The 13,880-nt window shown below is 39.4% G+C and overlaps 1 protein-coding gene across 1 annotated transcript in view; it reads right to left on the reverse strand.

The window, feature by feature from the left end:
• Positions 1-371: 371 nt before the first annotated feature.
• The window catches only part of nell2a (neural EGFL like 2a), a 306,967-nt gene continuing 293,458 nt past the window's right edge, over positions 372-13,880 (reverse strand). The window contains exon 21 of the mRNA XM_055155733.1: positions 372-443. Within this exon, the coding sequence (XP_055011708.1) occupies positions 402-443 (42 nt within the window). The 3' untranslated portion in view covers positions 372-401. The remainder of the gene's footprint in view (positions 444-13,880) is intronic.

Here is a 13,880-nt window from a genome sequence, read left to right on the forward strand (position 1 = left end):
AGATAGAGTATAGTGTTAAAGCAATACTGTGGAACATTCCAAGAAAAGCAATGACCTTGCAGTGGAGATAAGCAGGTAGCACACCCCCCCCACCAGGAAAATTACGAAGTGCACGTACAATTTTCAATCACATTTTGTATCTGAAAGTAAATATAACCAATCTTTAGTCACAAATGCTCAAATTAAAATTCATACTCTTAATTCAAGTCATTGTAAGTAACACAGATTTCCTTTGTTGCAGTGTACAGTCCCGTGCCCCTGTCTGCGGCGGGCGGTGAGAGGACAGGACAGGTGTACAGCCCTGCGCCCCTGTCTGCGGCGGGCGGTGAGAGGACAGGACAGGTGAGGTTTGGTGAGATTTTTACATGAACAAACTGTACAGGAGCCTTCAGTCTTCAGCACTAAAGGCACATGGGGTCCACTGAGCAGCAGATGTGTCCGTTCTGAAAGACAAGAGACAGACACAGTTACTAAGACGACATTTACAATAATGATGGGCAAATGAGACGGAGCTCTGGAGCACGTCTCGTTCTTTCTGAAACAAATCGTTCCGAAGCTCTGCCTCGGAGCTCGTCTCGCAGCAGCCGCTCACATGACCAAAGTGTCCAAGTGTCAGTCCCTCCCCCGACTGCTTCACTCTGCGTGTCGATCGCTTCAGTGTATCGAAGCGTTTCATCAGCTCAGCAAATGTTCCGCTCTGTGATTGGTTCAGAGTGCTTCAGAGTGTTCAGCGCACTTCCGTGGTTTGACGAGCGCTAAACTGCTACAGTATAAAAGATGCACCAATATTTCTTAAAAATGTTGAGTAGTGAGGAGGATTGTGTGATGTTAGTGGTGATTTTGGCGACTTTTGGCATTAGTTTCATTTTCGATGGCGTCTACAAGTGGAAAAAAGCGATCCATGGTCAGTGTTGGGGAGTAACAGATTACATGTACTGGAGTTACGTAATCAGAGTACAAATTATGAGTAACTGTATTCAGTTACTGTTTCAGTGAGTGGTAATTGGATTACAGTTACTTTGTTGAAATAAATGGATTACAGGACGGTATTTTCCTGTTTTCACATTTTGGGCTAAACCAGAACTAAAACCAGGACTAAAACCAGGACGTAACCAGGACTAAACCAGGATTAAATCAGGACTAAAACCAGGACCAAAACAGGACTAAACCAAGATTAAACCAGGATTAAAACCTGGACCAAAACCAGGACTAAACCAGGACTAAACCAGGACTAAACCAAGACTAAAACCAGGATTAAAACCTGGACCAAAACCAGGACTAAACCAGGACCAAACCAGGACTAAACCAGGACTAAACAATATGATACCTAACATTAGGGTGGACATAATTTCAGGCACCAGTGACCTCATATAAAAAGCATTTCTTTATCAATAATATTTTTTAATAAGGTTAAGGAAAGACTGGAATTTTTATTGTCTTTAAACAGATATGTTCAGATTCAGTCTTTGCCACTTTACAGTAAACTAACACCTGTTCATGGAGACACAACAGACAATTTGAAGAGAACAAACAAGAATTTTCAGGATGTGGCCGGTATTTTTATGTAGTTTTAAAAACATGACAATATCAAGTAATCCAAAGTATTCAGATTACATTACTCACCTTAAGTAATTTAATGGATTCCGTTACAAACTACATTTTGGAGTATGTAATCTGTAATCTGTAGGGGAATACATTTTAAAAGTCACCTTCTCAACACTGTCCATGGTTTGGGATCACTTTGAACAAGGTCATCTATTTTCTTATTTACAGCTGCTATTTATGTTGCTCTTTACATATTATTTTAAATCATCATTATTCTTGTTGTTGTGTGGTACGGCGTTTGCTCTGCACACAAGTATTGTCTTATTGTTAAATTTGTCCACTAGAGGTCAGTGTTTCTCCGAGGCCTCAGACTCGTCGAATCATTTGAGACGATATTGCGACTGAGGTGTCGATGCTTCACGAGGCTCCATTCACCCATCACTAGTTTACACTGAAACAAATCCACGTATCACCGTATCACTGTATCAGAAACAATCCAGACACGTCGTCTCTGTTTCTGCAAGTCTTCTCTATCCACACAGCTTTGAGCATATTTGTTTATGTTTTCCAGAAATGAAACTTAAAACCAAATGGCTCATTTGCATAAACTAAACGCTCAAAAAACAGCTCGTTCCTTGTGCGCTGATGTGGTTCAGCTTCTGTCGGACTAAAGGACACAGTGACTCAGTGGAATATGAGTGTTCTTTCTGTGACAGAGGGGTGTTCTGCTGACGGTGAGTCTGTTCTGTGTTTCTGTCGTGTTGGAGATGGTTCATGTGAAACTTTTCAGAGATTATACGTCTGCAGGTTGCACACACAGACACACGTTTATATGAATGGACATATATTCTAGCTTCATAGCATTTTGGCGGTGAATTACTTCGCGACGCACAGAACTGTATCAGCATATCAGTGTTTTCAGGCGTCCACACAGAATTTGTGGGAGCTGGAGGCACCAGATCGTTCCGTCTCTGGAGCCATTTTCAGTCAGATTAGTGTGAACGAACTCTGCATCCACAACGAAAACAACTCAAATATTAATATTATATTATATTAAATACATCAAATATTTTCAGTGTTGGGAAGGTGACTTTTAAAATGTATTCCCCTACAGATTACAGATTACATACCCCAAAATGTAGTTTGTAATGGAATCCAATAAATTATTTAAAGTGAGTAACGTAATCTGAATACTTTGGATTACTTGGTTTGCTGTAGAGAAGCAAAGACTAGGATATCGTAACATAAGAATTTTTGTCTGTTAAAAGAAAATAAAAAGCCCAGACTTTACTGAACCGTATTAAAAATATTATTGATAAAAGAGGAGACACGTCCACGCAGCATGGTTTAGTTCTGTTAAATCCTGTTTGAGACATAGTTTAGACCTGGTTTTAGTCCTGGTTTAGTCCTAGTTTAGGCCTAGTTTAGACCTGGTTTTAGTCCAGGCTTAGACCAGGTTTAGACCTGGTTTAGACCTGGTTTTAGACCTGGTTTAGTCCTGGTTTAGACCTGGTTTTAGACCTGGTTTTGACCTGGTTTCAGACCAGGTTTAGACCTGGTTTAGACCTGGTTTAGACCTGGTTTTAGACCTGGTTTTAGACTTGGTTTAGTGTCTGGCAATGAGTGGAATTACCGAAAAAAAAAAAAAAAAAAAAAGGAATAGCCCAAAATGTGAAAACAGGAAAATACTTCTGTGTAATCCATTTATTTCAACCAAGTAACTGTAATCCAATTACCACTCACTGAAACAGTAACTGTAACTGAATACAGTTACTCATAATTTGTACTCTGTTTATGTAACTCTGGTACATGTAATCTGTTACTCCCCAACACTGTGTATTAGTGTGGATGGGGCCTAAGAGGTAAGAGGACTGTGGGAGTTATCGTCCATCATGTTTTCATGTTTGTGATTTCACAAGTTTCCATTTGGTATAAAAAGTTTGAGGAGGCAGACGCAGGACAAACAAATCATACTTTGCAGCTGATGTCAACATTCATTAGGGGTGTGATGCTAACTGTAGGCACAAAGGATGTAACAATATCTATTTATATCAATATATTTTCACGATATGCATCCTCCGGTTCGATATTTATTGTGATATTTTGAGGGGGCTTACAAAATTGTGAAAATGCTACTTTTTCCTTTTGAAAATTTTGGAAAAGTCTTGAAAATCCTTTGGTACTGTTACAATGTGAAGAATTACATTTTAAAAGTGCTTAATAACAGTTATTTCTTCATGTTTTCTACACTGACAACAGCAAAGGATCATGGTCTATGTAGTTCCCTCTGTTTTTCGCTCATGATGCACCATGACAACCCAAGGCACGTTTATTTGTATAGCACAGTTCATACACAAAGTAATTCAAAGTGCTGTCACCACTGTCGCCATGGTAACTGGTGAATATTCCACTATAGACATACATGCAGAACACCCCTAGTGTGATATTACTGCAAAGCATCAACACATTTCAACAAAGTGCACGAGTTAGTGTAGCCAATCACACCCAGAGTTGTGACCAAGTCATTGTTTAGCAAGTGTCTGACCTCAAGTCCGAGTCAAGTCCCAAGTCAAATACAGACAAGTCCAAGTCAAGTCTCGAGTCACTGGCCCATAAGTCCAAGTCAAGTCCAACTCATCTGCTTTTGAGCTTCAAGTTATTTCAAGTCTTTAAACCAAAATACCAAATATAGTTTAGATTTTTGCAATTTATATGAATTTTAAACTAAATTGTATTTAAAAAGTCATAGTATTTTTATATATGACTATTTATATAAGAGTTGTAGAAATGCATTTTTTTCCTTTTTAAATGTTTTGACAAAATAATAGTGTGAATCATTATGGTCAGAATAGAAAGAATTCAGATTTAAAAGTTCCCTTGGTTTTACTTTTTTGTACTGTATATATTGTATTGTACTATATATCACTGTATTGTATTGTATATCATTGTAGTACATTTGATACCATATCACAATACTTCAGTTCCATTTAAAGTACCAAACAGAAGTGGGAAGGACATGTTCCAGTTTGTTCCTGTAAAATTCAGCGCCGCATTAATCAACAGTAAAAAGAAAAGTATTTTCTAAAAACATATATTTTTTTTAGTAGAAGCATCGAGTCTCCCAACGTCAGAGGCGTCAAATCCAAATCAAGTCGAGTTTCAAGTCTTTGTCTAGTTTATCAAGTCAAGTCTCAAGTCCTAAAAATAGTGACTCAAGTCTGACTCGAGTCCAAGTCACGACTTGCAAGTTCCCACCTCTGGTCACACCCACTGACTTTTGCAGCGAGCTAAAACGAAAATGGTCCACGTTAACCAATCAGAACGCTGTGAATGTGAAACGGGTGCGGTTTATGCAGAGTCATGTCGTCACCGCAGTGCAGTGTTGATAGAAATTCATTTCATTGCTGCTTGTTCCATTTGGTGCCTTTACAAGTACGGTGCCTAACGGACAGTTCACTGAGAGGAGACAGAAGCAGAGTGAGCCTTTTAACCTGAGGGGGGCGCTGGAGGAGTCGTGGTATTATTCATGATATTATTGAGGTTTGGAGCGCAGCAGCAGAATATAGACGACGGCTTTGACATTTACAGCTTCTGTCGATGTCACTTTGGCACCAACTGATCCACAAAAGAGGACAGAATGCTGATGAGAGGAGGAGGAGGAGGAGCCAGGACCCTGCACAATCCAACTGTCTCTACTGATTTCAGATTTGAATTCAATCATAGAATTATTTAAGTTGTTTTATTTTACTTCATTTCAGCTAAATCTATACTGTTATCAGTTAAGATTAGATAGTCTCTTAAAAACAGTCTAATCATGCAGCCCCAGCTTAGTGCGTACTTCCTATCTACTACATACTACATACCTACATCATCAAATACTTACTAGTACTACTACTACTACTACTTTTATTACTTTTACTACTACTACTACTACTACTACTACTACTACTACTACTACTACTACTACTACTACTACTTTTACTACTACTACTACTTACTACTACTACTACTACTACTACTACTACTACTACTACTACTTACTACTACTACTACTACTACTACTACTACTACTACTACTACTACTTTACTACTACTACTACTACTACTACTACTACTACTACTACTATTTTCTCTACTACTTTCTGTGTGTAGGATTTGAAGGGGTGGTACGGGAAAAATATCTAATTGCAATTTTCCTGACAAGTATTGCAATTGCTTTAGCTGGAAATGATGAAGTAGTTGGCTGGACATCACTAACAATTCACAGAAAGCAAGACTGTTTAATATTTATGTACAAAGTCATACTGGGAAACCTTCCCGGGTACTTTAGTAATCTCCTTAATCTGAGCTCAGGTAGTTATTGGCTTTGATCCTCCTCACAGTTCCTCTTCACTGTCCCTCAGTGCTACACTGAGCTCAGAAAATCTGCCTTTTCCTACACCCCCACGGTTTTGGAATAATTTAGACAAAGATTTTAAAGGGACAGTCCAGAATTTTGGACATATCTCTCTCTTAAGTCTTTGTTTCAGCAACTTTTTTCCCGTACCCGGCCCGGCGCAGGACTCTGCTACAGCCGTGTAACTTCTACCTTCCTACAGCGTGGCCAGAAGTCCAACTTTTTGTGCGATGGTTTGCATCTTCCTCTGCCTTTTGGGTGCCAGCGCAGGAGCCTTTGTCGGTGTAGAACGTTTCATTGACATTGTGGGTTTTGTCGGGGAAAAAACTTGCAAACTAGCAAGTTCACACTGCTCGCGATCGAACATTTATGTAAATTTGACAGCTGAACGCATTCCGTACTGTAAAGAAGACAGGAGTCCCTTAGCCAATCAGGGCGCAGCAGGAGGAACGCAATACATGTTCATGCACTGCAAAAAAAAAAAAAAAAAAAAAAAAAAAAAGGCATGCGAAATTGCACAAAAAGAAAATCAGCAAAACAGCGAGACCATGAAAGGTGAACTGCGATATAGCGAGGGACGACTGCATTCCATCCAGTCCTTGTATTTGCAGAGGTCGCTGGTGCTAGACTAGTGCATGTCAATGGTCATAGTTACACTGCCACTAAAAACAGTCTTACCCACTCCACAAAACACTCAAAACAAATCTATTATTACACCAGACTGTCCATGTGAATGTCTGTGTTGAGAGAATAATTTAGTAAAGTTAAAGTTAAATAAAACTAACCTTGCATTTGAAGGATTTATGTCTGAGCAGCAGCAGTGAGTTGTACTTCCTGATAGGCAGTGTTGGGAAGTTTACTTTTAAAATGTATTCCCCTACAGATTACAGATTACACACACCAAAATGTAGTTTGTAACGTAATCCATTAAATTACTTAAAGTGAGTAACGTAATCTGAATACTTTGGATTACTTGATTTGCTGTAGAGAAACAAAGACGAGGATATAGTAACAAAAGAAGTTTTGTCTGCTAAAAGAAAATAAAAAGCCCAGACTTTACTCGACCAAATTAAAATTATTATTGATAGAAGAGGAGGTCCACGCAGCATGATTTAGTCCTGTTAAATCCTGGTTTAGACCTGGTTTAGACCTGGTTTAGACCCGATTTAGACCTGGTTTTAGTCCTGGTTTAGACCTGGTTTTAGACCTGGTTTAGACCTGTTTTTAGTCCTCGTTTAGACTTGGGTTTAGACCTGGTTTAGACCTGCTTTTAGACCTGGTTTAGACCTGGTTTTAGTCCTGGTTTAGACCTGGTTTTAGTCCTGGTTTAGACCTGGTTTTAGTCCTGGTTTAGTGTCCGGCAAAAAAAAAGGGTCCCAAATGTGCAAACAGGAAAATACCACCGTGTAATCCATTTATTTCAACAAAGTAACTGTAATCCAATTACCACTCACTGAAACAGTAACTGGAACTGAATACAGTTACTCATAATTTGTACTCTGATTACGTAACTCTGGTACATGTAATCTGTTACTCCCCGACACTGCTGATAGAAAGCTCGGCAGCAGCGGACTAATACGTGAGAAAATAGTCCCTCAATGTGGCGATTCTTGTGATGCAAGGTTAGTTTTATTTCAAACATGATTCTATCAACACAAACATTTACATGGACAGTCTGGTGTAATAATAGATTTGTTTGGGGTGTTTTGTGGGGTGGGTAAGACTGTTTTTAGTGGCAGGAGAACTATGACCATTGACATGCACTTAGTCTAGCACCAGTGACCTCTGCAAATACAAGGACTGGATGGAAGATTTCAAAAAGTGTCTCCACACGTCTCCAACACTCTGGCTCACTAGGAAATGCAGCCCTATGTCCAAAATTCTGAACTGTCCCTTTAATATTTATTTACAAAATCATGCTGAGGAACCCTCCTTGGTACCTTAATCGTAATCTCCTTAATCTGAGTTTAGGTAGTTACTGGCTTCGATCCTCCTCCCAGTTACTCTTCAGGGTCCCTCGGTGCCTCACTGAGCTGGAAAAATCTGCCTTTTTCTGCAGCACCATGGTCTTGGAATCATTCACAGAAAGATCTTAAATCGGAATCTTTGGTGTCACTTGATAAGTTCAAGAAAATTGTAAAAAAAAATTGGTGACTGAGACGTGTACGTTTTTCTTGAGAGACGCAAATTGTTTTATAAAGTGACACTTTGTGATTTGACTGTTTTGTATTGATTGTGTTTCCTTGGCCAGGTCTCGTGAAAAACAGATTCTGAATCTCAAGAGGACCTCCTGGTTAAATAAAGGTCAAATAATATAAATAAAACTGTTGTGATTAGACTTATTATTTGGTTTTAATAATAGGATTCTGTTCAAAGTTTATATTTTAAACACCCTCACATGAAAAGACATAAAGACTGAAATATGAGCTGATAAAGTAATAGAAGAAAGAATCACATGTTTGTACAGATCTAAACTACAGGGTTAGACGTTTTATGTAGAATAAGACAAAACTTTTAACTGCTTGAGGAGGAGCTTTGTGCGATTTGCTAATTGCGTCCATTCATTTGTGTTTTGAATTTGATTGTGACTAATCTATGCCACTGCAGGGAAAGCGGTAAGAGACGAGCAGGTGGCGGACCTTCCACCGGAAAAGTACTGCACCTTTAAACAGTGATGTGATGGGATAGAGATGTAGCCACGTGGAAGCTCCCGAGTGAGACGCAGCGCACTGTTGTGAATACTGAAAAGACTCGACACGATCCTCCAGATTAGAATAAAAGAGTTCTGAATATTTATCACCGTCTTTTAGAATATCAGACCGATTTGGACATGACTGTTAGTCAAGTCGAGAGAAATGAGACGGAGAGAGGGAGAGAGAGAGGGAGAGAGGGAGTGCGTATGAGACGGGGACATGGAGGGAAGGGAGAGGAGAGAGAGACTTGGGTAAGAAAGAGAGGGAGTGAGAGAGAGACTGGGGTAGGAAGAAAGAGAGAGAGACTGGGGTAGGGAAGAGAGGGAGTGAGAGAGGGAGTGAGAGAGAGAGTCTTGGGTAAAGAGTGAGAGAGAGACCACGTAAAGGAGAGAGGGAGTGAAAGGGACATTGGAGTAAGGGAGAGAGGGAGAGAGAGAGACAGGGAAAAGGAAAATTAGAAGTAAGAGAAAGACTGGGGTAAAAAAGAGAGGGAGTGACAGAGAGACTGGGTAAAGAAGAGAGAGAGAGAGAGAGAGAGAGAGAGACTGGAGGAGAAAGAGAGTGAGTGAGAGTGAGACGGGGGTAATTAAAAGAGGGAGTGAGAGAGACACAGGGGTAAGAAAGAGAAGGATTGAGAAAGAGATAGGGTAAAGAAGAGAGAGAGTGAGACTGGGGTAAGAAGAGAGGAAGTAAGAGGGACTGGTAAGGAAGAGAGGCAGTGTGTGTGTGTGTGTGTGTGAGAGAGAGAGAGAGACTGGAGTAGGGAAGAGAGTGAGAGAGAGAGAGAGAGAGACTGGAGTAGGGAAGAGAGTGAGAGAGAAAGAGAGAGAGAGAGACTGGAGTAGGGAAGAGAGTGAGAGAGAGAGAGAGAGACTGAAGTAGGGAAGAGAGAGAGAGAGAGAGAGACTGGAGTAGGGAAGAGAGAGAGAGAGAGAGAGGACTGAAGTAGGGAAGAGAGTGAGAGAGAGAGAGAGACTGAAGTAGGGAAGAGAGTGAGAGAGAGAGAGAGAGAGAGAGACTGAAGTAGGAAGAGAGGCTGTGTGTGTGTGTGAGAGAGAGAGAGACTCCAGTAGGAGAGAGAGAGAGAGAGACTGAGGAAAGAGAGGGAGTAGGAGGCATGGAGGGAAGGGAGAGGAAGGAGAGAGACTGGGGTAAGGAAGAGAGCGAGTGACAGAGAGACAAGGTAAAGAAGAGAGAAAATGAGTTAGGAAGAGAAGAAGTGAGAAAGACGTGTAAAGAAGAGAAGGACTGAAAGAGACAGGGGTAAGGAAAAGAGGAAGGAGAGAGACTGGGGTAAGGAAGAGAGGGAGTAAAAGAGTTATTGGGGTAAAAAAGGGAGGGAATGAAAGACAGAATGGGGTAAGGAGGAGAGAAAAGGAGAGTACAGAGAGGGAAAGACAGAGGTTGAGGAAGCAGAAGGGAGAGAGACAGAAACAGAAGGAGCAGGAAGCAGAGTTTGAGGAGGCGAAGATAGAAGAGGAGGAGAGAAAGAGAGAGAGACGGACGGAGGGAGGGAGGGGCAGTCAGTCCAATGAAGAGAAGCCTTCCTTTTACACTCTCTCTGGGGTTGCCATGTCACAAAAACAAGAAACTCCACTCTTTACACTTGATTTGCCGCGTCCCGTTCGGTGAGTTTTGGAGAGGCAGACGGCGCTGGTGTAAGGATTGCGTGAGGCGTCCGTGTGCAGTTGTGCAGTGACCGGGACTGACACACACCAACACACAATCTGGAAGTGTTACAATCATAACAGAGGAAGAGCGCAAAAAGTCGGTTGGAAAGAAGACATACTTTTTACTTCATTTAGATTTCATTTTAAAGTACAATACTGGTCTAAAATGAAAAAAACAAAACAGAAAACAAATTTGCTGATTTCTGGTTAAAAACTGTGGCACTGATATTTCCGTAATGTCTTTGAATAACTTAATTTTTTCAAAGTTCCATCTACAACTTAATAAGAGAAACAAGTCAGATTTTCGAGTTGGAGAATAGGTGAGTTTCACCTGACGTCATTGTTATTAAAAGCTCGCGTTGCATGCTGGGAAATATTTTGGTGGGAGGCAAGAAACACGATATCGGTCAAACACAGTGCGTAACCTCGTGTATTTATCCCCGATAATGGTAAATTCCTGCTGCATTATCGGATGCACAAATAGAAGCACGGAAGAAGGAAAATGTCTTTCAAATGTCACATTCTGAGTGAAAAGAACCACTAACGGTGAATTCAACGGCTTTCAAACATCCGCAGAGCAAACGTAGAAGATCCTGACAAACCGTGGACTCCAACAAGTTCAACAACACATCGAGACTCTTGGAGGTTTTCATCTTTTCTGCTGTGAATGGCCCAGGAGTTTCCACCAAGTCATTGTGGATATCACCCAAGTGAATATTTGTCCAGGTAGTTGGTGATTCTGACCAGAAATTTGGCTTGGTCCAGGTTTTGTCGGGGTTGAAAAGGGTGATTTGGCTCCATCGATGCTTATGACCAATTTCTGGTCAAATCGTCTTCGTCTTCCGTCCGACATGTTGAATTAGTGTTTATTGCCACTGACCAAAATAATTCCCAGCATGCAACGCACGCTTTTGTCAACAATGAAACTCGCCTATAGCAGAACCCAGTGAGGCGTTAGGAGACAGTAGGGTGACCATATTTGTGAACCTTATAAACCTTCTCCTCCGGAAGCAAAGGGGCTTGAACACTCAAAGATCATACTGTGTTCACTTTTGAAATCACACTATGTTTTGATTTGATTTTTTCATGTTCCCCCAGGCTCGTATTATTGATGGTGAATAAACTTCTCCTGTGTAAGACTCCAGTTTCCACCCTTTCTTGGACAAGCTGAAAACTTCTACAACAGTTACATTTTTATACAGCGCTTTTCAACCTTCGAGGCTCTCAAAGTGCTTTACAACTATTTGACCCATTCACACACACACACTCACATACACCAATGTACAGAGACACTGGAGGCGAGCTGGGTTAAGTGTCTTGCCTGAGGACACAGCATTCATCTGTGAGAGCTAGAATTGCAAAACCAACCTGTGAGTCAGTGGATTTGACCTCTCGACCAATGATGTTTATCTCGAGAGCTGGATTTGAACCACCAACGTTTGGATCAGTGGACAAACGCTCGACCAACTGAGCTACTGCCGCCAACTTAACATATCAAAATTATATTTCGAATCCTTTAAAAACGGAATTCACAATCACTACAATCTAGAAAAAACAAATTTCCATGGAAAAATTCAACAAATTATTGGAGCAAAATAATAAATGGAACACAGTATTTGCTCACTGATAATAATAGTCACTGATAATAGTCATAATAATCATCATTATTGCAATTGTTTATTTCTTGTGTTTTTATTTGAATCTGGTTTGAGCTCTGTGTTGAGTTGCTTATACCTGTTTAGTTTTTAATTTGTGTTTTTTTCATGTTTTTTTTGTGAACCTAATGAGGAGGTTTTATTTATTTGTTTGGTAACACTTTATAATAACTACACCTTATTTAGCCTTAATAAAGCATGAACAAAGACTTAATTAATAATGATTCACGCTTAGTAACTACTTAATTACTACATGAATTAGCACTTCCACTTAATTCGCCTGTGCTGTAAATAGTTACTCAATACTTCTTAATTACTCATGAACTAACCATTTGCATGTTTACAAATGTATATTTAAGTACACATTTGAGCATTTATTCATCATTAGTAACCTATGAGAGAATGATTTACTAATAAAGCTGTTATCTGTTAGTTAAATCTTTCTGAGAGCTTTTCTAAAGTGAAGACTAATTATGCTTTATTAAGCATTTGTTAAGGTTGGTCAAATTCCAGAGAAACAATAATGCATTACTGGTAAATCATTCTCTCATGGTTTACTAATCATTAATGCTCAAATTTGTACTTAAATATACATTTACAAATTCACACGCAAATGGTTAGTTCATGAGTAATTAAGTAAGAAATACTTATGAGTAACTATTTACAGCACAGGTGAATTAAGTGCAAGTTAAGTGCTAATTCATGTAGTAATTAAGAAGTTACTAAGTGTGAATCATTATTAATTAAGTCTTTGTTCATGCTTTATTAAGGCTAAATAAGGTGTAGATGTTATAAAGTGTTACCATTTGTTTAATTCTGTACCAAAATGACTACATAACGCTCCTGAATCCTACGCGTATCACTGATCAAGAAAATGAAATTCGAGAACGAAATACAGATCTGTGCGCGTGTATGGGAGTTGAGGAGATTTTTGGAACAACGATGTCTTGGATAAAGGAGATATTACTCAAACCAGCAAGAATCACACTAAATACAACTTTGAGAGGAGGAAAAACATAACACAAACCCTGAAAAGTTGACTTTGCACAATAATCTGTCTCCTTTAACGTGATAGATTTATTTAGGGTTTACAGTTCTTTTTTGGAGTGTGTAATTGTGGCATAGCTAACAGGGCATAGGGGCTGTATTACTCTGTCTTTATTGAATCATTTGCCAGCCCCAAGTCTCATTTTGATTCAATAACAGAGCTAATGACAAGGTTGGTGTTAACTAGGGTATAATAAATCGGGTTGGGGATTTCTAATCACCAATAAACTCAAAATTAAAGAAATAAACGATGCTCAAATGAAGCGTAAAATGTTCCAAATTTGGCAAAGGAACGTACTCGCAATTCCCACAGACAATAATACAAGATTAATGACTCACTCGGTTTTAACGAAATTTTTATTGGCACAAGAAGCCGCGGCTTTATAAGAAATACCTGCACTTAAGTAAATGATACGACTGTGATAAAAACAGCATTTAAGAATCTGACCTACACAGAGGAAGTGAGTATATGGTACAGAGCAGAGGTGGGACCAAGTTGTTGTTTTACAAGTCTCAAGTAAGTCTCAAGTCTTTAACCTCAAGTCCAAGTCGAGTCTCAAGTCACAGGTCCACAAGTCCAAGTCAAGTCCAAGTCATCTGCTTTGAGCTTCAAGTCATTTCAAGTCTTTAAACCAAAGAACCAAATATAGTTTAGATTTTTTCAATTTATTTGAATTTTAAAACTAAATTGTACTTAAAAAGTCATGGTATATTTATATATGAATATTTATATAAGAGATGTTTTTTTTTTTTCTTTTAAAAGTCTTGACAAGATCTTAGTGTGATTCATTGCGATCAAAACAGAAAGAATTCAGGTGTAACAGTGCTAAATAACAGCTTAAACAATAAAAGTGCTTAATAAAGTAGTCTGCAC

Source organism: Boleophthalmus pectinirostris, unplaced genomic scaffold (assembly GCF_026225935.1).
Source record: "Boleophthalmus pectinirostris isolate CB_2022bp ecotype Guang Dong unplaced genomic scaffold, ASM2622593v1 HiC_scaffold_2, whole genome shotgun sequence".
NCBI classification, from domain to species: domain Eukaryota; kingdom Metazoa; phylum Chordata; class Actinopteri; order Gobiiformes; family Gobiidae; genus Boleophthalmus; species Boleophthalmus pectinirostris.